The sequence below is a fragment of the Setaria viridis genome, chromosome 5, assembly GCF_005286985.2.
Source record: "Setaria viridis chromosome 5, Setaria_viridis_v4.0, whole genome shotgun sequence".
NCBI classification, from domain to species: Eukaryota; Viridiplantae; Streptophyta; class Magnoliopsida; order Poales; family Poaceae; genus Setaria; species Setaria viridis.
Window position 1 is genome coordinate 31,146,178 of NC_048267.2, and position 21,288 is coordinate 31,167,465.

The following is a 21,288-nucleotide window of genomic DNA, read 5'->3' on the forward strand; positions in this document are numbered from 1 at the left end:
ACATAAAACTCATATATATACAAGGGAGGGTTATATTGGACATTTGAACTCTTCCATCTATTTATAAAAGATAGAAGAAGATGTTCTGCCAAACGTTTTTAAAACAGCTTCAACTCCACCAGTTAAGCTGCTCCTCTAGAGGAGCCACCGTCGGACTTGTTTCAGTCATAGCCACATCCCTGCCAAACTAGCCCTTAGCAGCATGAATCATATGGACATGCATTGCTACAGCAAAACAAAAATGGAACAGCCTATGCAAACCAGAATTGCGTGCGTTCACAAATATGCTATCAAGAATGATTGCAGGCCACCCTTGGGGGGGGGGGGGGGAATGATGGTTTACAGGCAGCAAAACTGAATGTCGTATGATTGTCCCCAGAAGTCTGCATTAGAAATGCAGCCTGCATGTTTGACATAGTGCGACCAATGATGATCTGTTGATATATTTTTCAGAGATCATTTAGCCATCAATCACAAAACCTCCAAGACAGGCAAAGTGCAAACATAAACTACGAAGCGCCCAAAGATAATCCTGCAGTCTGCCATGAACAACGAAAAGGTGTGGCAAAGAACCTGCCTGTTCGAGTTGGGACTGAAAAGAGCAAGCCAGAATATTTGTCGAACCTTGACTTAGTCTGATAGTAATTTGATCGCTCCAGTAACAAGACAAGGTGGAATGAATAAAAAATAATTACTGTAGCAGTTCTCTCTGCTAATAGAATGCACAAGCCACTCAGTATGGCTTACTTCCAGAAAGTATTTCAGCCCTATTTATGATACATACAAGCCTTTACATCGTTTACTGACATTCAGATTTACAGACAGAATGGGAGGCGAGGGCGATTGTGACTGCGGATGTAGCGCACCAGATCATCGCTATAGTTCTTATGTTAAGCAATCGCGTCACTCAGCTGCTTGATGGCTTCTCTCTTCTCCTGCACTCTTTTTTCTGAAACGAAAAAAAAGAGTGGACAATCTTGGCTTCTTTTTGTGCACTCTAGCTGCTAGCTCTTCTTCTTTCTCTGCCACCATCTTCTCGAGCTGGACAATCTTTGCTTCTGCTTCAACTGAGTTCTTCACCATTTCTGACACCAACTTTTCTTTCTCTCTCAACCTAACAGACATCTCATCATTCTCCTTGACAAGTTCCTTCTGTTCATCAAGCTGATCATGTAGCTTCTTCCTCAGGACCTTGACCCCTGATACGGCATGTCCTTTTACTTGCATGAGAGTTTCTTCCAGCAAGCTGACTCTTCCAGAAAACTGCTTTACTAGTTGTTCAAGGCGATGGATCTCTGCCTGTGATGTCTCCACTGCCATTGCGTAGCTATCTTCTTTGCATTTGCTTTCTGCCTCGGTAACTTTAAGCTTCTGCTTGGCTAGCTGGAGTTGAACTTCAAGGTCTTGGACATGCTTTTGTAGCTTTGTGTTCACCTTATTTGCAGACAAATTTTCCTCTTCCAGAAGTCGATGTTTCTCCAAAGTTTCTGTGTGTTTCACCTCTAGCTGACCTATCTCCTCAATCTGACTCCTCTTAAGTATCTCGAGCTGGGACACCCTCGAGGACACCTCATCATATGCATACTGAAGCCTCTGACAGCTGCTAGTAACCCCTTTCAGGCTCTGGTGGAGAGCCACAAGTCCAGCCTCATAATCCGAAATTTTTTGTGTAACTCTATCTTCAAATTCTGTCATAAATGACATGTTTACTATGCATGCTTTAATCATAATTTTTAGATCCTCCTCCAACTTGGTCTTTCGACAAGACAATAGATCGATTGTCTTCTCCAGATCTTTTGTTTTTGTACTCATGTCATCAATTTGACAAGCTGCTTCAGCCTGAGCCTTCTCGAGATTCTCATGTAGGTTAGATACTTTTAGTATTGCCTCTTCCAACTGCTTTTCCAAGGTAGAATTGTTTTCCAGCTGAACTGAAAGTTCATCTTTCAGCTGTGTCACCTCATTCGCAAGATTTTGTACTGAATCCTCTGATTGCTTCAGCTTTGTTAGCACTGCATCCTTCTCTTCTTGTGTAGCCTTAACCTCCTGCTGCAGCTCAGCCTTGGCTTGTTCTGATTGCTCGGTCAAAGTACAAATGATCTTTTGTGACTCATCATTAGCTTGCTGTAGAGTTGAAATGTTCTCATTTTGGGTTTGAAGGGCAATCTCAAGATTTCTGGCAGAAGCCTGAGACGTCTGTAACTCCAATAGCGTTGCGTCCTTCTCTGCACGTAGTTCTGCAATTTCAGCATGCGTACTGCTCCTGACTTCTTCCAACTGCTTGTCCAAGGTGGAATTGCTTTCTAGCTGAACTGAAAGATCCTCTTTCAGTCGTGTCACCTCATTCTCAAGATTTTGTACTGAAGTCTGTGACTGCTTTAGTTGTGTTAGTGCTGTATCCTTCTCTTCTTGTGTTGCCTCAACCTCCTTCTGCAGCTCAGCCTTGGTTTGTTCTGATTGCTCAGTCAAGGTACATATGTTCTTCTGTAACTGATCATTAGCTTGATCCAGAGTTGAAATCTTCTCACTCTGCTTTTCTAGCACACTCTCCAAGTTTCTGACAGAAGCCTGAGACACCTGTAACTCTGATAGAACTATGCCCTTCTCTGCTTGTAGTTGTGCAATTTCAGCATGCAAACTGCTCCTGACCTCCTCCAATTGCTTGTTCAATATAGCAATGTTGTTCGTCAGATCTTCATTAGATAGATTCATTTTTGAGATTTGCTCTTTTCCTTGCTTCAATTCAATTCTAAGATTCTTGATAGAAGCCTCAGACTGCTGCAGATCTGAAATTATTTTGTTCTTTTCATCTTGTAGTGCTAATATTTCAGCTTGGTGACTACACTTCGCCTCTTCCAGTTGCATCTTCAACCGTGAGTTACTATTTTGTAGGTCTTCATTAGCAAGCTGCAGAACAGAAATTTGTTCAACTGCCTGCTCTAACTGAGCTCCTAAGGTCTTCACTGAATCATTTGACTGATGTAAGCTGTTAATGGCCTCTTCCTTCTCTCCTTGTAGCACAATGATCTCATCTTGCAGATTAGTCCTTATCTCTTCAAGTTGCTTGTGTAACCTAGAATTTGTACTCTGCAGCTCTTCATTTTCTCGCTGGAAAAGTAAAATTTGGTTTTGCTGCTGTACCATGTCACTTTGAAGTTCCTTGATGTTAGCCTCTGATTGCTGTAACTGAGCGAGTGCTGCATTTTTCTCTGCTTGCAGTGCCATAACCTCATTATACAGATCAGTCTTTCCTGCTTCGAGGTCTTTGTTGGCCTCCTGAAGTTTTGAAATCTCTTGGACTTGTTGTTCTAACTTGCTCTCAAGATTAATAACTGAAGTAGCAGCTTCATTTTTTTGTCCTTGTAATTCAACAATTTCATTATGCAGGTTAGAATTTGCAAGCTCCAGGCCTTCATTAGTCTTCTGCATATCTGAAATCCTCTCAAGTTGTTTTGCTAGCTCAGTCTTAAGATTCATCAAAGAAGCCTCTAGCTGCTCTATCTCTGACATGGCAGAATCATTATCCTTCTGTAGCTCGGCAATATTACTTACAAGAATCTTGATAGAAGCCTCAGACTGCTGCAGATCTGAAATTATTTTGTTCTTTTCATCTTGTAGTGCTAATATTTCAGCTTGGTGACTCTTCGCCTCTTCTAGTTGCATCTTCAACCGTGAGTTAATATTTTGTAGGTCTTCATTAGCAAGTTGTAGAACATAAATTTGTTCAACTTGCTGCTCTAACTGAACTCCTAAGGTCTTGACTGAATCATTTGACTGATGTAAGCTGTTAATGGCCTCTTCCTTCACTCCTTGTAGCACAATGATCTCATCTTGCAGAGTAGTCCTTATCTCTTCAAGTTCCTTGTGTAAACTAGAATTTGTATTCTGCAGTTCTTCATTTTCTCGTTGGAAATGTGAAATTTTGTTTTGCTGCTGTACCAGGTCACTTTGAAGTTTCTTGATGTTAGCCTCTGATTGCTGTAACTGAGTGAGTGCTGTATTTTTCTCCTCTTGCAGTATTGTAACCTCATTATACAGATCAGTCTTGGCTGCTTTGAGGTCTTTGTTGGCTTTCTGAAGATATGAAATCTCTTGGACTTGTTGTTCTAACTTGCTCTCAAGATTAATAACAGAAGCAGCAAATTCATTTTTTTGTCCTTGTAATTCTACAATTTCATTATGCAGGTTAGAATTTGCTAGCTCCAGGCCTTCATTAGTCTTCTGCATATCTGAAATCCTCTCAAGTTGTTGTGCTAGCTCAGTCTTAAGATTCATCAAAGAAGCCTCCAGCTGCTCTATCTCTGACGTCGCAGAATCATTGTCCTTCTGTAGCTCGGCAATATTACTTACAAGATTCTTGATAGAAGCCTCAGACTGCTGCAGATCTGAAATTATTTTGTTCTTTTCATCTTGTAGTGCTAATATTTCAGCTTGGTGACTAAACTTCGCCTCTTCCAGTTGCATCTTCAACTTGGAGTTACTTTTTTGTAGGTCTTCATTAGCAAGCTGCAGGTCAGAAATTTGTTCAACTCGCTGGTCTAACAGAACTCCAAGGGTCTTGAGTGAATCATTTGACTTCTGTAAGCTATTAATGGCCTCTTCCTTCACTCCTTGTAGCACAATGATCTCATCTTGCAGAGTAGTCCTTATCTCTTCAAGTTGCTTGTGTAAACTAGAATTTGTACTCTGCAGCTCTTCATTTTCTCGCTGGAAATGTGAAATTTGATTCTGCTGCTGTACCAGGTCACTTTGAAGTTTCTTGATGTTAGCCTCTGATTGCTGTAACTGGGCGAGTGCTGCATTTTTCTCCTCTTGCAGTGTCGTAATCTCATTATACAGGTCAGTCTTAGCTGCTTCGAGGTCTTTGTTGGCTTTCTGAAGATTTGAAATCTCTTGGACTTGTTGTTCTAACTTGCTCTCAAGATTAATAACTGAAGCAGCAGCTTCATTTTTTTGTCCTTGTAATTCAACAATTTCATTATGCAGGTTAGAATTTGCCAGCTCCAGGCCTTCATTAGTCTTCTGCATATCTGAAATCCGCTCAAGTTGTTGTGCTAGCTCAGTCTTAAGATTCATCAAAGAAGCCTCTAGCTGCTCTATCTCTGACGTGGCAGAATCATTATCCTTCTGTAGCTCGGCAATATTACTTACAAGATTCTTGATAGAAGCCTCAGACTGCTGCAGATCTGAAATTATTTTGTTCTTTTCATCTTGTTGTGCTAATATTTCAGCTTGGTGACTAAACTTCGCCTGTTCTTGTTGCATCTTCAACTGTGAGTTACTATTTTGTAGGTCTTCATTAGCAAGCTGCAAAACAGAAATTTGTTCAACTGCCTGCTCTAACTGAGCTCCTAAGGTCTTCACTGAATCATTTGACTGATGTAAGTTGTTAATGGCCTCTTCCTTCTCTCCTTGTAGCACAATGATCTCATCTTGCAGATTAGTCCTTATCTCTTCAAGGTGCTTGTGTAACCTAGAATTTGTACTCTGCAGCTCTTCATTTTCTCGCTGGAAAAGTAAAATTTGGTTTTGCTGCTGTACCATGTCACTTTGAAGTTCCTTGATGTTAGCCTCTGATTGCTGTAACTGAGCGAGTGCTGCATTTTTCTCCGCTTGCAGTGCCATAACCTCATTATACAGATCACTCTTTCCTTCTTCGAGGTCTTTGTTGGCCTCCTGAAGTTTTGAAATCTCTTGGACTTGTTGTTCTAACTTGCTCTCAAGATTAATAACTGAAGCAGCAGCTTCATTTTTTTGTCCTTGTAATTCTACCATTTCATTATGTAGGTTAGAATTTGCAAGCTCCAGACCTTCATTAGTCTTCTGCATATCTAAAATGCTCTCAATCTGTTTTGCTAGCTCAGTTTTAAGATTCATCAAAGAAGCCTCTAGCTGCTCTATCTTTGAGGTGGCACAATCATTATCTTTCTGTAGCTCGGAAATATTACTTACAAGATTCTTGATAGAAGCCTCAGACTGCTGCAGATCTGAAATTATTTTGTTCTTTTCATCTTGTAGTGCTAATATTTCAGCTTGGTGACTAAACTTCGCCTCTTCCAGTTGCATCTTCAACTTGGAGTTACTATTTTGTAGGTCTTCATTAGCAAGCTTTAGGTCAGAAATTTGATCAACTCGCTGGTCTAACAGAACTCCAAGGGTCTTGACTGAATCATTTGACTGATGTAAGCTGTTAATGGCCTCTTCCTTCACTCCTTGTAGCACAATGATCTCATCTTGCAGATTAGTTCTTATCTCTTCAAGTTGCTTGTGTAAATTAGAATTTGTACTCTGCAACTCTTCATTTTCTCGCTGGAAATGTGAAATTTGGTTCTGCTGCTGTACCAGGTCACTTTGAAGTTCCTTGATGTTAGCCTCTGATTGCTGTAACTGAGCGAGTGATGCATTTTTCTCCGCTTGCAGTGCCATAACCTCATTATACAGATCAGTCTTTCCTGCTTCGAGGTCTTTGTTGGCCTCCTGAAGTTTTGAAATCTCTTGGACTTGTTGTTCTAACTTGCTCTCAAGATTAATAACAGAAGCAGCAGCTTCATTTTTTTGTCCTTGTAATTCAACAATTTCATTATGCAGGTTAGAATTTGCCAGCTCCAGGACTTCATTAGTCTTCTGCATATCTGAAATCCTCTCAAGTTGTTGTGCTAGCTCAGTCTTAAGATTCATCAAAGAAGCCTCTAGCTGCTCTATCTCTGATGTCGCAGAATCATTGTCCTTTTGTAGCTCGGCAATATTACTTACAAGATTCTTGATAGAAGCCTCAGACTGCTGCAAATCTGAAATTATTTTGTTCTTTTCATCTTGTAGTGCTAATATTTCAGCTTGGTGACTAAACTTCGCCTCTTCTAGTTGCATCTTCAACTGTGAGTTACTATTTTGTAGGTCTTCATTAGCAAGCTGCAGAACAGAAATTTGTTCAACTGCCTGCTCTAACTGAGCTCCTAAGGTCTTGACTGAATCATTTGACTGATGTAAGCTGTTAATGGCCTCTTCCTTCTCTCCTTGTAGCACAATGATCTCATCTTGCAGAGTAGTCCTTATCTCTTCAAGTTGCTTGTGTAAACTAGAATTTGTATTCTGCAGCTCTTCATTTTCTTGCTGGAAAAGTGAAATTTGATTTTGCTGCTGTACCAGGTCACTTTGAAGTTTCTTGATGTTAGCCTCTGATTGCTGTAACTGAGCGAGTGCTGCATTTTTCTCCTCTTGCAGTGCCGTAACCTCATTATACATATCAGTCTTTGCTGCTTCGAGGTCTTTGTTGGCCTCCAGAAGATTTGAAATCTTTTGGACTTGTTGTTCTAACTTGCTCTCAAGATTAATAACTGAAGCAGCAGCTTCATTTTTTTGTCCTTGTAATTCAACAATTTCATTATGCAGGTTAGAATTTGCCAGCTCCAGGCCTTCATTAGTCTTCTGCATATCTGAAATCCGCTCAAGTTGTTGTGCTAGCTCAGTCTTAAGATTCATCAAAGAAGCCTCTAGCTGCTCTATCTCTGATGTGGCAGAATCATTATCTTTCTGTAGCTCGGCAATATTACTATTCATAACATTTATTGTTGATTTCAGTTCGTTTTCTAGAGCTTTAACACTAGACTGTGCCTTCTCTAACTCATTCAAGTACATTGAATTTTCTGATACTAGTCTTTCTTTTTCTTCTGCTGCAGTACGACGCTCCTTGTCCAGATTGTTCATTAGCTCTGCGGCCTCCACTTTAAGCCCCTCTATCTCTAACCCCAGTTGCTGGAGTTTTCTTTCAGCTGAATGATTTTCTGTGATCAAGGATTCATTTTTAGCGGTGATTTCTGCAATGGCTGCCTTCAGTTGAAAGCACTCAACATCTAAATTCTGATGAAGTGCTTTCAGGTTATCATGCTCAACCAATAGCATCAAGTTATCATTCTTCAGCTTCTGGTTTTCTTCCAACAAGGTCTGCACTTCTTTCTCAGCCTGTTGGGCCTTCTCAACTTCTACTGATAGGAGGTTGCATTTGTCCATTGTTTCATTCAGCTTATTCCTCAGATCTTCCTTCTCCTTCTCCATGTCTACAATTAACATCTTCAGGTTATCTCTCTCTTCTTCAATAATCTTCTTCTCACAAGACAATGTTGTGACCTCAGTCTCCTTGGATTTTACGGTGTTAAGCAATTTTCCTTCCTCCCTTTTTGCAGTTTCAACTAACAATTTCATATTTTCATTCTCAGATGACAAATTTGCAATCTCTGAACTTGTAGCTTCTTTATCTTTGATTGCTTTATCAATTAGCTGCTTCAGATCAGATATTTCCTTGGCCTGTTCTTCTGTACTTTGTTTCAGCTTCTCAATCTCTGCTTCCATGTTATGATGCTCAGTAGGCTTATGGTATAGGTTGTTTTCTTCCTTCACTGCTACTTTTGGTGCAGTGACATCATTGTCTGAGCTGTCTCCTTCTGTGTCTGAATCAGATGAATCTGAACCAGAGAAATTGTAGCCAACATTTTCTAGTTTGCTAATTAGTTGCTTGTAGTGCTTGTGAAGGTATTGATAGTCCTCATGGAAGCCCCTCACAAGGGAAGACAGCTTTAATTTCTTGACAGGATTTCCATAATCATCTTTTTCATTCTCAGTCTGCTCGGTCTCCTCTCCTATCATTCGCAAAATGTTCTCCACATTCTCATCAACATCTGAAAAACCAAAATAGCAACTATTGTTTTCAGACTATGACTCGCTAGAAATAGGATAGCTATAAGTTGAACAAGCCAGAATTCTTCTTGAAAAATGTAACTATAGCAATGCCAAAAAAACACTTTAATGGTGAAATACGAACATATAAGACTCATTCATGTTCGGTGGGTATTGGAATCACGTTGAGATCAGCCACAAGAATGTCAAAAAGGAACAACAGTAGATCAGTAGGAGTTTTCATCTATGTAGAAACTGCACTTCGAGATCTCTATGCCAACATAAAAATTCCTTTGAGTAAATATTAGTCATGAATTAAGACAGTACCCTTTTTGCTCTCAAGAAGATACTTGGATTTCCTAATTTTGTGTTTCTTTGTCATAATGGCGTTCTTGTCTCCACAAGCTTTACTATTTCTTTGCAGGAAATCTTTCTCAGACAAAATTGATCATAGCTGAGGTCGTATGATGCTGCAATCCTGAATAGCTTTGCGCCTGAAATGGTTAAAAAAACACAAAGACAATGAATGGGAAGTCATCTGTGGATAGTATCTAATCTTAAATAGCAAAATTATCGAAAGGAAGATGAAGATAAAAAAAACAGGTGGTTCAATAGAAACTATTTAACTAGTTAATGATTGAAAAATATCATCTGCACTTTTCACACAAAACAACTGAATAAGTATAAATTGGAAAAGATGGAAGCCCCTCTGAAGGGGTATATATAACCAACTTTTGCAAAATAGGAGTTGAATGTACAGCTATATTTCCAGAGTGCACAGAAATATTAATTTGTGAAGCTTATATCCAGAATTTGGAGCCTAAGTTAGTAGCAGCAGTAACCTTTAATGCTCTTGCACTAAGACGAAGTAGAATGGCAAGCATTTCAAGCATGGATCGTATATCCTATAACTAAATATGCACTTCAAATTATAAAGTAATATAATTTACGTCATAAGGTCTTGATTAAAATTACAAATAGTTGTTTCTCTGCAGGCCCGTTGTTATGTCATGATCTCCTTCATTTGTATGCGGTAATATACAGCATGGATCGTAAGTGGTCTATTAATCAAATAATTGATATGGCCTCTAAAAGTTTAAAACGTCAATTTTGACCCTCTACCAGGAATATTTCCAAACATATGCTATATCATGATTTTTAGGACAATTTCATTATATCATGCTTAACAACATTTGGGTAAGTGGAAATGTAATCTCAGTGATAAATAGGCAGATAAGATGCCATGGTTGGTGACCTGGAAGACAATCACTTGTAAAATCATTACATTTTTCATTTTGGATCTTGACAAATTATGCTTGGCAGGAAAAGTTTTTTTTATAAACTACAACAGTATACCCATTAACAGTATATATTGAGACTAAGGTACTTCTTTTAGATAACAAACAATGGTACTTGTGGAAGACACTTTGGAGGCTCATATCTGTTGCATTATCTTAGCTTTGTAATAAGAAAGAAGACAGTCTTGATGATTTTGCAAAGATTGCTGATAAACACATCAATATTTATAGATTCTTCTATGCCAAAAAAAAAAACAAAGCCATCTCAAAACCAGATTCTGACTGAGCTAAATTGCAATGCATGGATGAGTACATTATAAAACGTTTGGTCCAGTTCCATCCGCCAAAGTTGCGTGGGTGCCCAAAATTTACAAACCTTTTGGGCAGCATAACTTCAGACATATCTAAAATGCATATGGGTAGGCCATAGTGAGCCATGCTGAGTGTCAGCCTTCTGCTAACAGAAGTATAACATGGTAGTATCTTCGGCCTGGAACTATCATGGTCTCTGTTGGAAACAGTACACATATGCGATCTAATTGGGGAAATAGCAGCCCGAAGGAATTTTTGTCATACGAAATCAATAAACATCACGAATGTAACGACACGCGGGACCCGACCAGTGCTGAAACAGTTAGGAAACTAATCCAAGAAGATAGAATTAACAAGTGACGAGTGCTAACCACTCCGCTAATATATTCAGATATCAAGGAAGGGAGAAAAGGAAAAAAAACATGAAAAACAAGAGAAACAAAGGCGGAGGTTAGGAACAGAGAAAGAGATGCTTATGACACTTAACGCTTATTCTAATCTAGCATCTCCCTCACTCTATGCCAGTTGCCAGTTGCCACATCAGAACGCACACGACCAGGGGAAGATTTGGGCCTAGGGCCACGACCCTAGGCGTGGCCCAAATTGCCCCTTATACCTCTCCTACATTTTCCATGACCCAGCTAGCATTTCTGTGGACTGGCCTAGGCGTCGCCCAGCAGGCAGGCAGGCAAGCAGCCAGCAAGGGCAAAGGCCCACGCAGCCCAAGTTGTACAGGCACATGTTGACCCGGGAATCCTATCTATCTTTCGGAAGGTGGGACTAATGTTTTTCGTGCGACCTATCAGATTATGCGTGGTTCGAGGTGCGTGCGGAGCAGCAGCGTGCAGCCGTGCAGGGACAGGTGTCGTGTCGCAAGTGGAGGGAAGTGGGTGGGATTCGAACGAGATTTCCAACTAATCGTGTTTTCTGGTTCAGATCCAATTTGAAATCCGTTTGAACCATAGCAATTTTTTAAATTATTGTAACAGAACGAGGTTCAGTATGTTATTTTACATTTTTTTAGTTTACTATTTCAACATTTTTAATATATCTTTTCAACATTTAATATAATATATCAACATTTTTAATACATCATTCAACATTTTTAGTACATTGTTTCAACATTTAATGTAATAGTTAAATATTTTTAATACATCATTTCAACATTTTTAGTATACTGTTTCAAATAATATATTATTTCAACATTTTTTTTAGAAAATGATGAAATGCCGCCTGACCGGCTAACGGCATCGTGCAGTCGTGCCCTCGCCACTCCATGCAACTGCGCGTCCCGGAATCCCGATGCTGCCCTCTTTGCCTGCTCTCTCTCTCTCTCCCTCTCTCTCCCCCTCTCTCTCTACAGTCTCCACGGTCTCTCCCTCTCAACAAATCCGGAAATCCGCATCAGCGACCGACAGTAGAGCGGCAGCGCACAGCCTTCTCAGAGGAGTGGATACTCAAGGCTGGTCCCGCGGCACCTGAGGCTGGCGTGCGTGTGCGGCCGCGCGCTATTGCCGGCACGCCACTACGGTGGCGCCATGCAGCCGGGTTCGGCAAGGTGGGAACGTGCGGGCGCCAGTGCACTCGTGCGGTGCGCGAGACACATGCGGCAGGTCCATGCTCCATCCTTTATTAATTCCTCCTCGTCTCCCCAATCCTTTCTATTTCAATTGAACAAATTTAATTAATTTGTTATTTATGCTGCAATTTGTGGGCTTCTACAGTTATACTAGAATTACTCAATGAAGAGGAAATAGAAACAGAAGGAATGGGTGCTACCAGTATAAGTACTTGTCGCTAATACTGGGCTATGCATTCCCCATTATCCTTTTTCACAAATTAACTGTACTTTGCATTTTCCTTGCCTAATTCATTTGAACATATGATAGGTGTGGACGGACCAAATCAGCACCAGTTAGGTATTTTTTGAAAATTTCCAAGTTTTTATTGAGTTCATTAAAAAATTAGGTTTGGAATTAAGACTACTAGTCCATCAACCCGTGCTCCCGCACGGGCTAATGTTTTTAAAGCCATCGTATTTAAAAATTATTTAAAAATAAATTCCTAACTAATAATCAAAATTGTTTACCTACGGGCATTATCATTTTTTCAATACTTCAACATAATACTCATATAGGTATGTACTTATCTTTGCCTAGCTGTGATTGATTTTTAATTAATAGTTATCCTATACACTTTTTCATTCACATTCACACTTTTTTCATCTTGTATCGCACCTCTATACATTATGTTTAGCATAAAAATCAATATTTTTCATCAATTCCTCACATACATGTATAAATGGTCTAAATGGTGACACTCATCATGTGCATATACTTTAACTTAGTATTTCTATATTCACAGCAACATAAATAGGTAATTTAGAATCATATAACATTTCTTTATTATGCACGTGAAGATAATTAGATTAAGATTTAGGTATTTACTTTAGGTTATTTTAATAACAAGGGTAACTAAGATACAAATTACAATAGCATTTTAAGTTATGCTTTATATAATGATATGTATGAGTAAATTGGATGAAAATTATGAGGTTATTTTAGATTATTTTTTATAATGGCCGAGCTTGATAATTTACATATAAATTTGGAGTTTATTTTTGAATATTTTCATAATGATAGTGGTGGGTAAATATTTAGAAAATATAATAGATCAATGATTATGATTATTAGAGTTTATAGGATTGATATGTTTTTATTTTTGTGAGAATTTCTATTTGTCCTTTTTTTTCTACCGTGCCTCATGGGAACTAATACAGAGTTTCCAATAGAAAAAAATAAGACCACATTGCTACAAAACTTGAGCTACCTCTTATTTGTTAAATATTCGAACACAATACTTATATAGATATATACTTATTATCTTCATCCGATTGTGACAGATATTAGTTAGTGATTACTCTATAATATTTTCATCCACATTTATAATATTTAACTTTTCACTTTACATCACATGTATGCGCTTGCATTTGATTAATGGACCCTAATTTTGAGCCATAATTTTAACATAGAAATCTATATTTTTATCACTTCCTTTATATCTTTATAAATGGTGACACACATCATGTATATCTTAATTATTATATCATATACCAACGGTGTAAGAAATATATGATTTAGAATCATATATTGATGTATATTTTTAATTAAGGTGATTTGGATTCAAATGCAGGGTTACCTCATGTTATTTTTGATAATGGCATACATGGGTAACATAGATGCAAATTTAAGGAATTACTTTAAGTTTTTTAAGTATTAGTGGTGGGTAATTTAGTTACAAATTTAGGGGTTATTTTAAATATTTTTATAATGGTATAAGTGGGTAATTTTGATAGGGGGCTATTTTAGTTAATTTTATATAATGGCAGAGATGGGTAATTTAGATATAGATTTAGGGGTTAATTTAGACTATTTTCATAATGGTATAGTGGATATTTTTTTTAGAAAATATAATAGATTCAATGGCTACGATGATTTGAGTCTACCGACAGATGTTTTGCTTTTTTTTTATGAATTTCTAGATTTCTCTCTTTTCTAAGAGTGTCCACCTAAGAACCACAGGTGGCTTTACCTGGAGGCTTCAAAAGAACTTCCAATTAGTGATAGTAAGATACTCTAAAAAGCATAGCATGCATTTGATATTTTGCTGCTGTGACTATCGCTATGGGAGCTAATCTGGGTGGTTCAACCGCTTAGATAAGTGGCCCTAGGCGTAGAAATCTGCCAGCTCCGCCACTGCACACGACCCAACATAGATCCATCCAAGAACACACACAGCCATACGGAAATTTCTCCACTACCGCAAGAACAGTAATATCACAGCAGCACACCCAGATAGAGAAATGAGGAACTGGAGGGAGAAAATAAGTGGGAAAATCAAGAAACGTACCGCCGAAGTGCCGCCTTCTCCTCCTCTACAGCTATCTCCCACAACTTCTTGAACCCGAAACAAGATCTGACAAAGACGAAAAGGAAACCAAGCATGATCAAAGATGGCACACCACAGTTGCAATTGCAAGTAGGAAAAGCAGAGAGACCTGTCACCTGCCAGATCAAAACAGGGGAGCACGCCCCCAACAAAAAGAGACGAAATGAAACCAGACCAAGGCGCAAGAGGAGCAGAGTTACCTGAAGGCTAGGATGAATCGCTTGCTCGACGAAGCAAGCAGAGGCCGCAGAGAACCTGCCCCAGAGGCTTCTTCTCCACTAGGCTCTGGCTCTCTGATGTGTGGGCAGCGTTACAAATGCGCACAACTACACAAGTGAGCAACTCTCGCCTTGTCCTTTTGAAGCCTCTGCAGCATCTACCTGAGCGCGGCCTGCCTTTTTGTGATTTTGTATCGTCCATGTCTCGTTTTGTCTCTGCGTTCCCGCCTTAACGCTAGGGAGCCAGGATCTTCTACTTCAGGACTCAGGACATAGGAAACGTAACTCATGGACCCATGGGCAAAAGCACAAGTACAGAAGCGCTAGAATGCATTAGAATATGCTCTGTTTGGTATGGCTCCAACTTTGGGTGGAGCTGCTCCACTCCAGAATTTCACATGGAGCCAGCTCCGCTCCAAAACTCCAGAACAAAAATGGGATGTTTGGCTAGATGGGTGCTCTCAGCTCCAAAAAAGATCGATTTCAGTGTGGATTGCCATTGTTGCCCCCCAATTAAGGCTCCACTTGTCATCCTCTCTATCCCATCTTCTTCTTCCCCTTTTTCCACTGCACTGTGCCGCACACGGGAGACCCTCCACGGGCGGCGGCGTGGGCGGCGGGCGGCGGGGTGGGCGGCGACGGGCGGCGGGGCAGCTTGGGCGGCGACGGGCGACGACCGGGCGGCGGGGCTGGCCAGCCACGGGGGCGGCGACGGGCGGGGCTCTGGCGGCGAGTGGGGCTCGGGAGAATAGAAGGGAGAATAGAATGAAATATTTTTTTTGTAACCAGTGGTATTGGTGGGTAATTACCCACCAACTCCACGAGGAGGTTCAAAAGAGAGGTTTCTGGAGTAGCAAAAGAGGTGCTCCAAAACTCCACCTCCATTTGCACTACAGCTCCATGGAGTTGGCAACTCCATGGAGTTTTGGAGTTGGGGTGTTTGGCTGAATTTTTTGATGGAGTTGCTGGAGTTTAGGAGTGGAGCCGTGCCAAACAGGACCATAAACCTTTTTGGTAAATTATCATGAAACCATTTTTTCTATTCCACACACGCAAAAAAAAGAAAATTCTTCAAACCATGTATATGCAAAATCCGTCCTACATAACCTAGGGTCAATATGGAATAGCCATGCTCTTTTAGCATGGGTCTCAGTATGTTAACATGTGTATAAACGTCACATTCATCAAGCTAAGCTATTGTAGTCTTGCAGTAATTTGCTATGAAAAACACGGTTTGAGGTAGAATTGTTTCAAAAATGGTATAGCAAAATACGAGTCTCAGCTTTTTCTCTACATATCCATTTTGTTTAAAAAAACGAGTCCCAGTCATAGGATGATCTTCTAGATTAAATATGAATAAAGCCGTTTACTGTGAATTGCAATGACCTTTCAAAAAGGCTCGGTTCTTAGACGATGGAAGGTGGGATGAAGAGCGGCAGCATTCCGTGCCACTCTCTTCCTCATGGAGACAATCATTGGTCACGTTTCTTTGTTGAAAAAAAGTGTACTTTTCTTCCCTCAAATATTGCAAAAGTGTAATATTCATCATTCATGTTTCATTTGGTGCAAATCAAACCCTTACCTAACTAAACCGGTGCATTTATCATCCCACCTTAATTCAACAATGGTTTAGTGTTATATAATATCAGTTTTGCCCATGTAATCTAGTCCCTGCTTAGCAGCGTCTGATGTTGAGTCAATCGGTATAATAGTTCGGTGTGAATCCATTCCATTGATTTTCTGATAAATTTTTATGGGATAAGCAATTTAGAGGATTTTTGGTTTTTTTGACTTTATATATTCAACTCATCATATTACACGCTAAGCATGGATTAGTCAGATGATTGTGCGGCATAAACCTCCGTTATATAGCACTTAACCACTGTTAGATTAAGTGGGATGATAAATGCACCAATTTGGTTAGTTAACGGGTTGATTTGCACCAAATGAAATATGAGAGGTGAATGTCACACTTTTGCAATACATGAGGATGAAAAATACACTTTTTCTTTTTTTTAATGCCACCATCATTGGTCATGTTTGTGGCGCAATGGTGGGACCTGACGAGGACGGCCTCCTTCATTTTCGTCCATCACATAGTGCGCGGCTTTGCTTTTGTTCCTGTTGCCTGCCCGGGAAAGAATCTTTTGGGGTTTCAGCACCGTGGACTCCATGCCGTTCACTGTGTTTACGACTTGTCAATCGGTGCAATGACGAGACGCATAATGGTAATAAACTGTAACCTTTTATGCACGTCAGACAAACAATGTGAGAACCATATGCATATGCAGTATGATGACAATAGGAAAAGGAGAAGCGCAGCCGTTCACTGCGTTTACGACTTGTCAATTGCACCACGAATAGGAAAAGGTGAAGCGTAGCCGTTCACTGCGTTTACGACTTGTCAATCGGTGCAATGACGAGACGCATAATGGTAATAAACTGTAACTCTTTGTGCACATCAGATAAGCAACGTGAGAACCATATGTATCTAGAGCATGATGACGAATAGGAAAAGGCGAAGCGCATGTAGCAGTCAAGCATCTGATAGGAACTCATTTTCCCTTTCTTTTTTTTTTGAGCCTCTGAAGCCTGATGGTAACAGTTTGTAACGACATGACGAGATGCATGCAACTGATGTGGACAATGTGGACGAGTATGACGACTCATAAAATAAAGAGATTGCTGTTTGGAGATAATGTAGGAATTTGTCCGGTGTAGAATTTTGAGAAAAAAAGAAAACCTGATGCTGGTTTCCTTGGAGCAGAAAAATTGCAACATGGGAGCCATAGGAGAGAGCTGATTCCTTTTAGGGAGGCGGGCTGTGGAGGAGCTACAGATAAAAATTGGTGTGGGCATCACACTGCGCCTGACCCCAATATTCCTTCCGAATTCCGATTGGTGGTTCAGATCTCAGCAGCGCCGATCGATCGATCGACCGACCTGTAACGGAACCGGGACGTGGACGGAGCATGCGACCGTGACCTGTGGGGGCTCCGATCCGTTGCCTCTGTAGTCTGTGCGGGGGGTGCGAGACAAGACGGCATGCACTGTGCGAGCATGTTAGCTGCAGCGCCGGTTGTACATGCCTCCGTCGCCTATACAGCGAACCGAAGCCGGATAGACGAGATGGAATTTTTTTATTTTTATTTTTTTTACAATTTTGCAGAAATAAATAGCGGAGGAAAAAATTAGCAAATATAGACGTATGCCGCCAGATGAAACGGTGGTAAAGCTGGATAGACGAGATGGAAATTTTTTTTCATTTTTATATATTTTTTTACGATTTTGCAGAAATAATAGCGGAGGAAAAAATTAGCAAATATAGACGTATGCCGCCGGATGAAATGGCTACCGCCGTTTCAACCGGCGGTAAGAAAAGTTACCACCATTTCAGCTGGCGGTACATATGCAACGAATAAAAAAAATCGGAAACGGGGTGTCACGTCAACAACCTTACGACACCGTGGCGCCAGGTCAGCACGCGGAATATTAGCAACCGAGGAGCCCACTGACTTACCGCCGGATGAAACGACAGTAGCTGGTTACCGCCGGATGAAGCAACGGTAACAACCTTCCATCGATTCAAACGACGGGAGTGGGAAGATCCTGCCAGATCAGTCAACGGTAGGCATCCCCACCCTTTAAAACGCAAAGAACGGCCGGGGCTGAGCCAGAGGTGCGTGCCGGTTCATTCGGGGAGAAAGAAGAGAAAGTGAGGGAGGAGAGGAGAGGAGGGGAGGAGGGTGGAGATTGAAGCGAAGCTCTACCGGATTTGCTCTTCGCTTCAGGTATTATTTGAAATCTCGCAGTTTATCTTAACTTGTAGTTAGTAGATGTAGTAGTCGATGTGATTTATAAATGGTGTAGTGTTAAGTATTAGATCAAATCTAGGTGTACATATGAGATAGACAAATATAAGTTGAATTTAGCTTAGTTATTTTGGTTAAAGTAAATTTAGTTTGTTGATTTATTTAGATAACTTTAAGATTAATATTATTGGAAATGTACGAGTTATAATTTTATATAGTTATTCAGAATGTAGGTATTTTTAGGGTTAGTTCAAATTAATAACATTTAGTAATAATGTCATTCATGTCGTGTATAATTTTATATAGTTTTTCAGAATGTAGGTGTGATTAGGGTTAGTTAAATTTATTAATATTTAGTAATGATCTCTCTTGATGTCGTGTATAATGATAGGGTAAAGTAAAATTAATTTGTTGATATATTTAGATAACTCTAAAATTAATATTATTGGCAATGCACGAGTTATAATTTTATATAGTTTTTTAAATGTAGGTGTTGTTGGAGTTAGTTAAAATTAATAACATTTAGTAATAATATCTGTTCATGTCGTGTATATTGATAGGCATGTTAGACAATTTATTTTTCCAAGTGTTCTATGGTCCGGGGGAGGTTAGATATGTTTCAGAAGGGGTAGATTTGTCTGAATTTAAGTCGTTCTGGAAACAAGTACCAAGAGCAAGAGAGAAGACTTGGGCATCAATATGCAATTGGCTATTTAAATCTTTCAAGCTTGATAGAGATCAAGTTGAGCTGTCTGTTAGGGCTGTAGTGAGGTTTCGAACTAATATAATATTTTAGGAGTTGATTGTAACAACTCTCCCTAAATTAAGTGCTTTTAACTATAAAACAGTGATAAATCCCTAATTAAAGAAGTGAAATGACCTTTATAACCCTAAGAAGATTTTTTTGGAGTTTGAAATAAAGCTTGAAATTTTATATACAAACTTAAGTTTCTGCCCAAAGGAGAGTTTTAAAACTTTTTAATTCAAACATCTTTTGTTAAAGGCACTTTGACTAATTCGGAGTGGAAGGGAGTCAAAAACAGCAATCAAAACCGGTTTACTAAAGGACCCTAAAAATCTCTTTAAGTCCTGGAATTCGAGTTTTCCTCCATCTTTGTAAGCTTTCATCTCACAAATTCCTATCTAAACTTGAGTCAGGGCCTTAATGAAAGTTGTAGTACCTCGAGTGTGTTCCAACCTTGTTACACTGACCCAGATCCAAATCGGGCCCGAACCTGTCCAAAACCCCGGTCAAAGTGAGGTAAAACAGTCAACTCACCCCTGATGCCTTAAAATCCTAAGTCTGAAATTCCAGATTTTTGGCTAACTTTGGCATGAAATATCTTTGAATCCTCTCACAATCTAAACCGACACCTTCAACAAAGTTCAAAGAACGTCCAGACTTGAGCAAGTTTGTTTAAAAGAGTTTTGGAAGTTGTGTTGAAAAATCCGAAGAAAGATCTCCCCAAAGCTGGTCGGGCTTGCTGCCCGAAGGGAGCCTCGACGCCCGCGCGCCAGAGTACGTTCGCTCGCGCGCCGCGTGGCCGCCGGCCACCGGCAGCTCGCCGGTGCCCTATCACCAGCGCGACAGCGACAGGACGAAGGCCACGGCGCCCAACCCGCGCCCGCGACAGGACGGAGTGAACGCCGGGCTAGCCAACCGCCGGCCGCGCACGTGCCGCCTTCCGCTTGCCATGGCTCTGCTCCGCCAACCCCGTTCCGCCCATCCGCCGGGAAAGCTGCAATGCCCACGGCGTCCCGCGCCTCCGCCTGCTCGCCCAACCCCCACGGTAGCCCTCCGCCTCGCCCGCCCGACAGACCGGAAGCCCCAGACGCGCGCCGCCCAAGGCCAATCGCCGCCGAAGACCACCCGGAGCTCCGCCTCCTCTGCCCAATGGCGCCGCTGGCCAATGATCGCCTTGCCCACGCACTCGCCGCTCCCGGCCTTATCCCTTCCCCACCGGAGCCCCGCCTCGACCCTCTGCCCCACCCCGGCCGTATAAAAGGAACCCCCTCACCGGCAATGCCACCCCTTGCCACCGCCCGCACCCGCGCCACCGCTTTCTCCTCTGCGCCGCCGCTGAGCTTCCGTGGAGCTCACCCCTCTGCGCCACCCCGCACTCCGGCGACTTCGCCGCCACACTCTTGAGGAAGTTTCCCTCTCCGCTCAAACCGCTTCTCCCACGTCTATTATACGTGCGCAGGTTCCGTATGTTAATGCATGCGAAGGATGGTATGGTTCGATTCCAACGAGCCTATCATCATGGTTGTTCGCCCACGTTTATTATACGTGTGCATGATTCCGCATCACGAGAATGCGAAGGGTTATAGGAGTCCATTCAAAGGAACCTATTTCCACGGTTGTTGCGCTGTCCATGCAGCGTTAAATGCATGGGTGCCGTTTCTATAGTGAACGGTAATGATTGTGGACGCTTTCCTGAGTGCTGGCATGGAAGGTTCAAGCTGTGATGTGTTTTTCTGCAGGTACACTAACAACGTTGCATTCGAAACGATGCCTAGTAACTCGACTAGTTATTATAGTGAGAGTTGTATTGTTGCCTTGCCACCGGCACTAACCACGTAAGTCCAAAGATTTTTGGCAATTATTTTTGATTGAGAGGACAACTAGGACGTGCATGCATTAAGAAATAAAAATCGCAACCTAAGTAAATAAAAACCAAACTCGAGTGCGTCGTAAAAAGAAATGCACCGCGTTAAGGATTGTCTAGCTGTCCTTTTTTCTGCCATGCACGGTAAAATTAATCTTTCAGGTGGATCCGCATGATAACTCTAGAAACTTTATATATAAGAAAGTTGTGTTAAAATCTCCCAAGTAAACTGCTGAAAAATTTTCACAAGGTACTACCATTTGGGTTGAGAGTTGTGATCAGTTTTGTGACCCCCTGTTAGCTGTTAGCCCTAAGTGCACACCAGCGGAGTTTCTTCTGTTTCGACCACCTTAAGGACCTTTTCTGCGAGGAGTCCTTTAAGCAAAGTTTTTCATAACTTAGTAAAGGACTTACTGGTAGA

General features: G+C 40.9%; 1 protein-coding gene across 1 annotated transcript; it reads right to left on the bottom strand.

Annotated features, from left to right (window-relative positions):
- Positions 1-677: 677 nt before the first annotated feature.
- Positions 678-14,653, bottom strand: LOC117857416 (uncharacterized). Its single transcript, XM_034740066.2, has 4 exons — positions 14,429-14,653; positions 14,190-14,255; positions 8,998-9,164; positions 678-8,672 (listed from the first exon to the last, which is right to left on the bottom strand). Exons 3-4 carry the CDS (start codon positions 9,050-9,052, stop codon positions 904-906), a joined length of 7,824 nt encoding a protein of 2,607 aa, XP_034595957.1. The 5' UTR covers positions 9,053-9,164; positions 14,190-14,255; positions 14,429-14,653; the 3' UTR covers positions 678-903.
- Between the last annotated feature and the right edge of the window lie 6,635 nt (positions 14,654-21,288).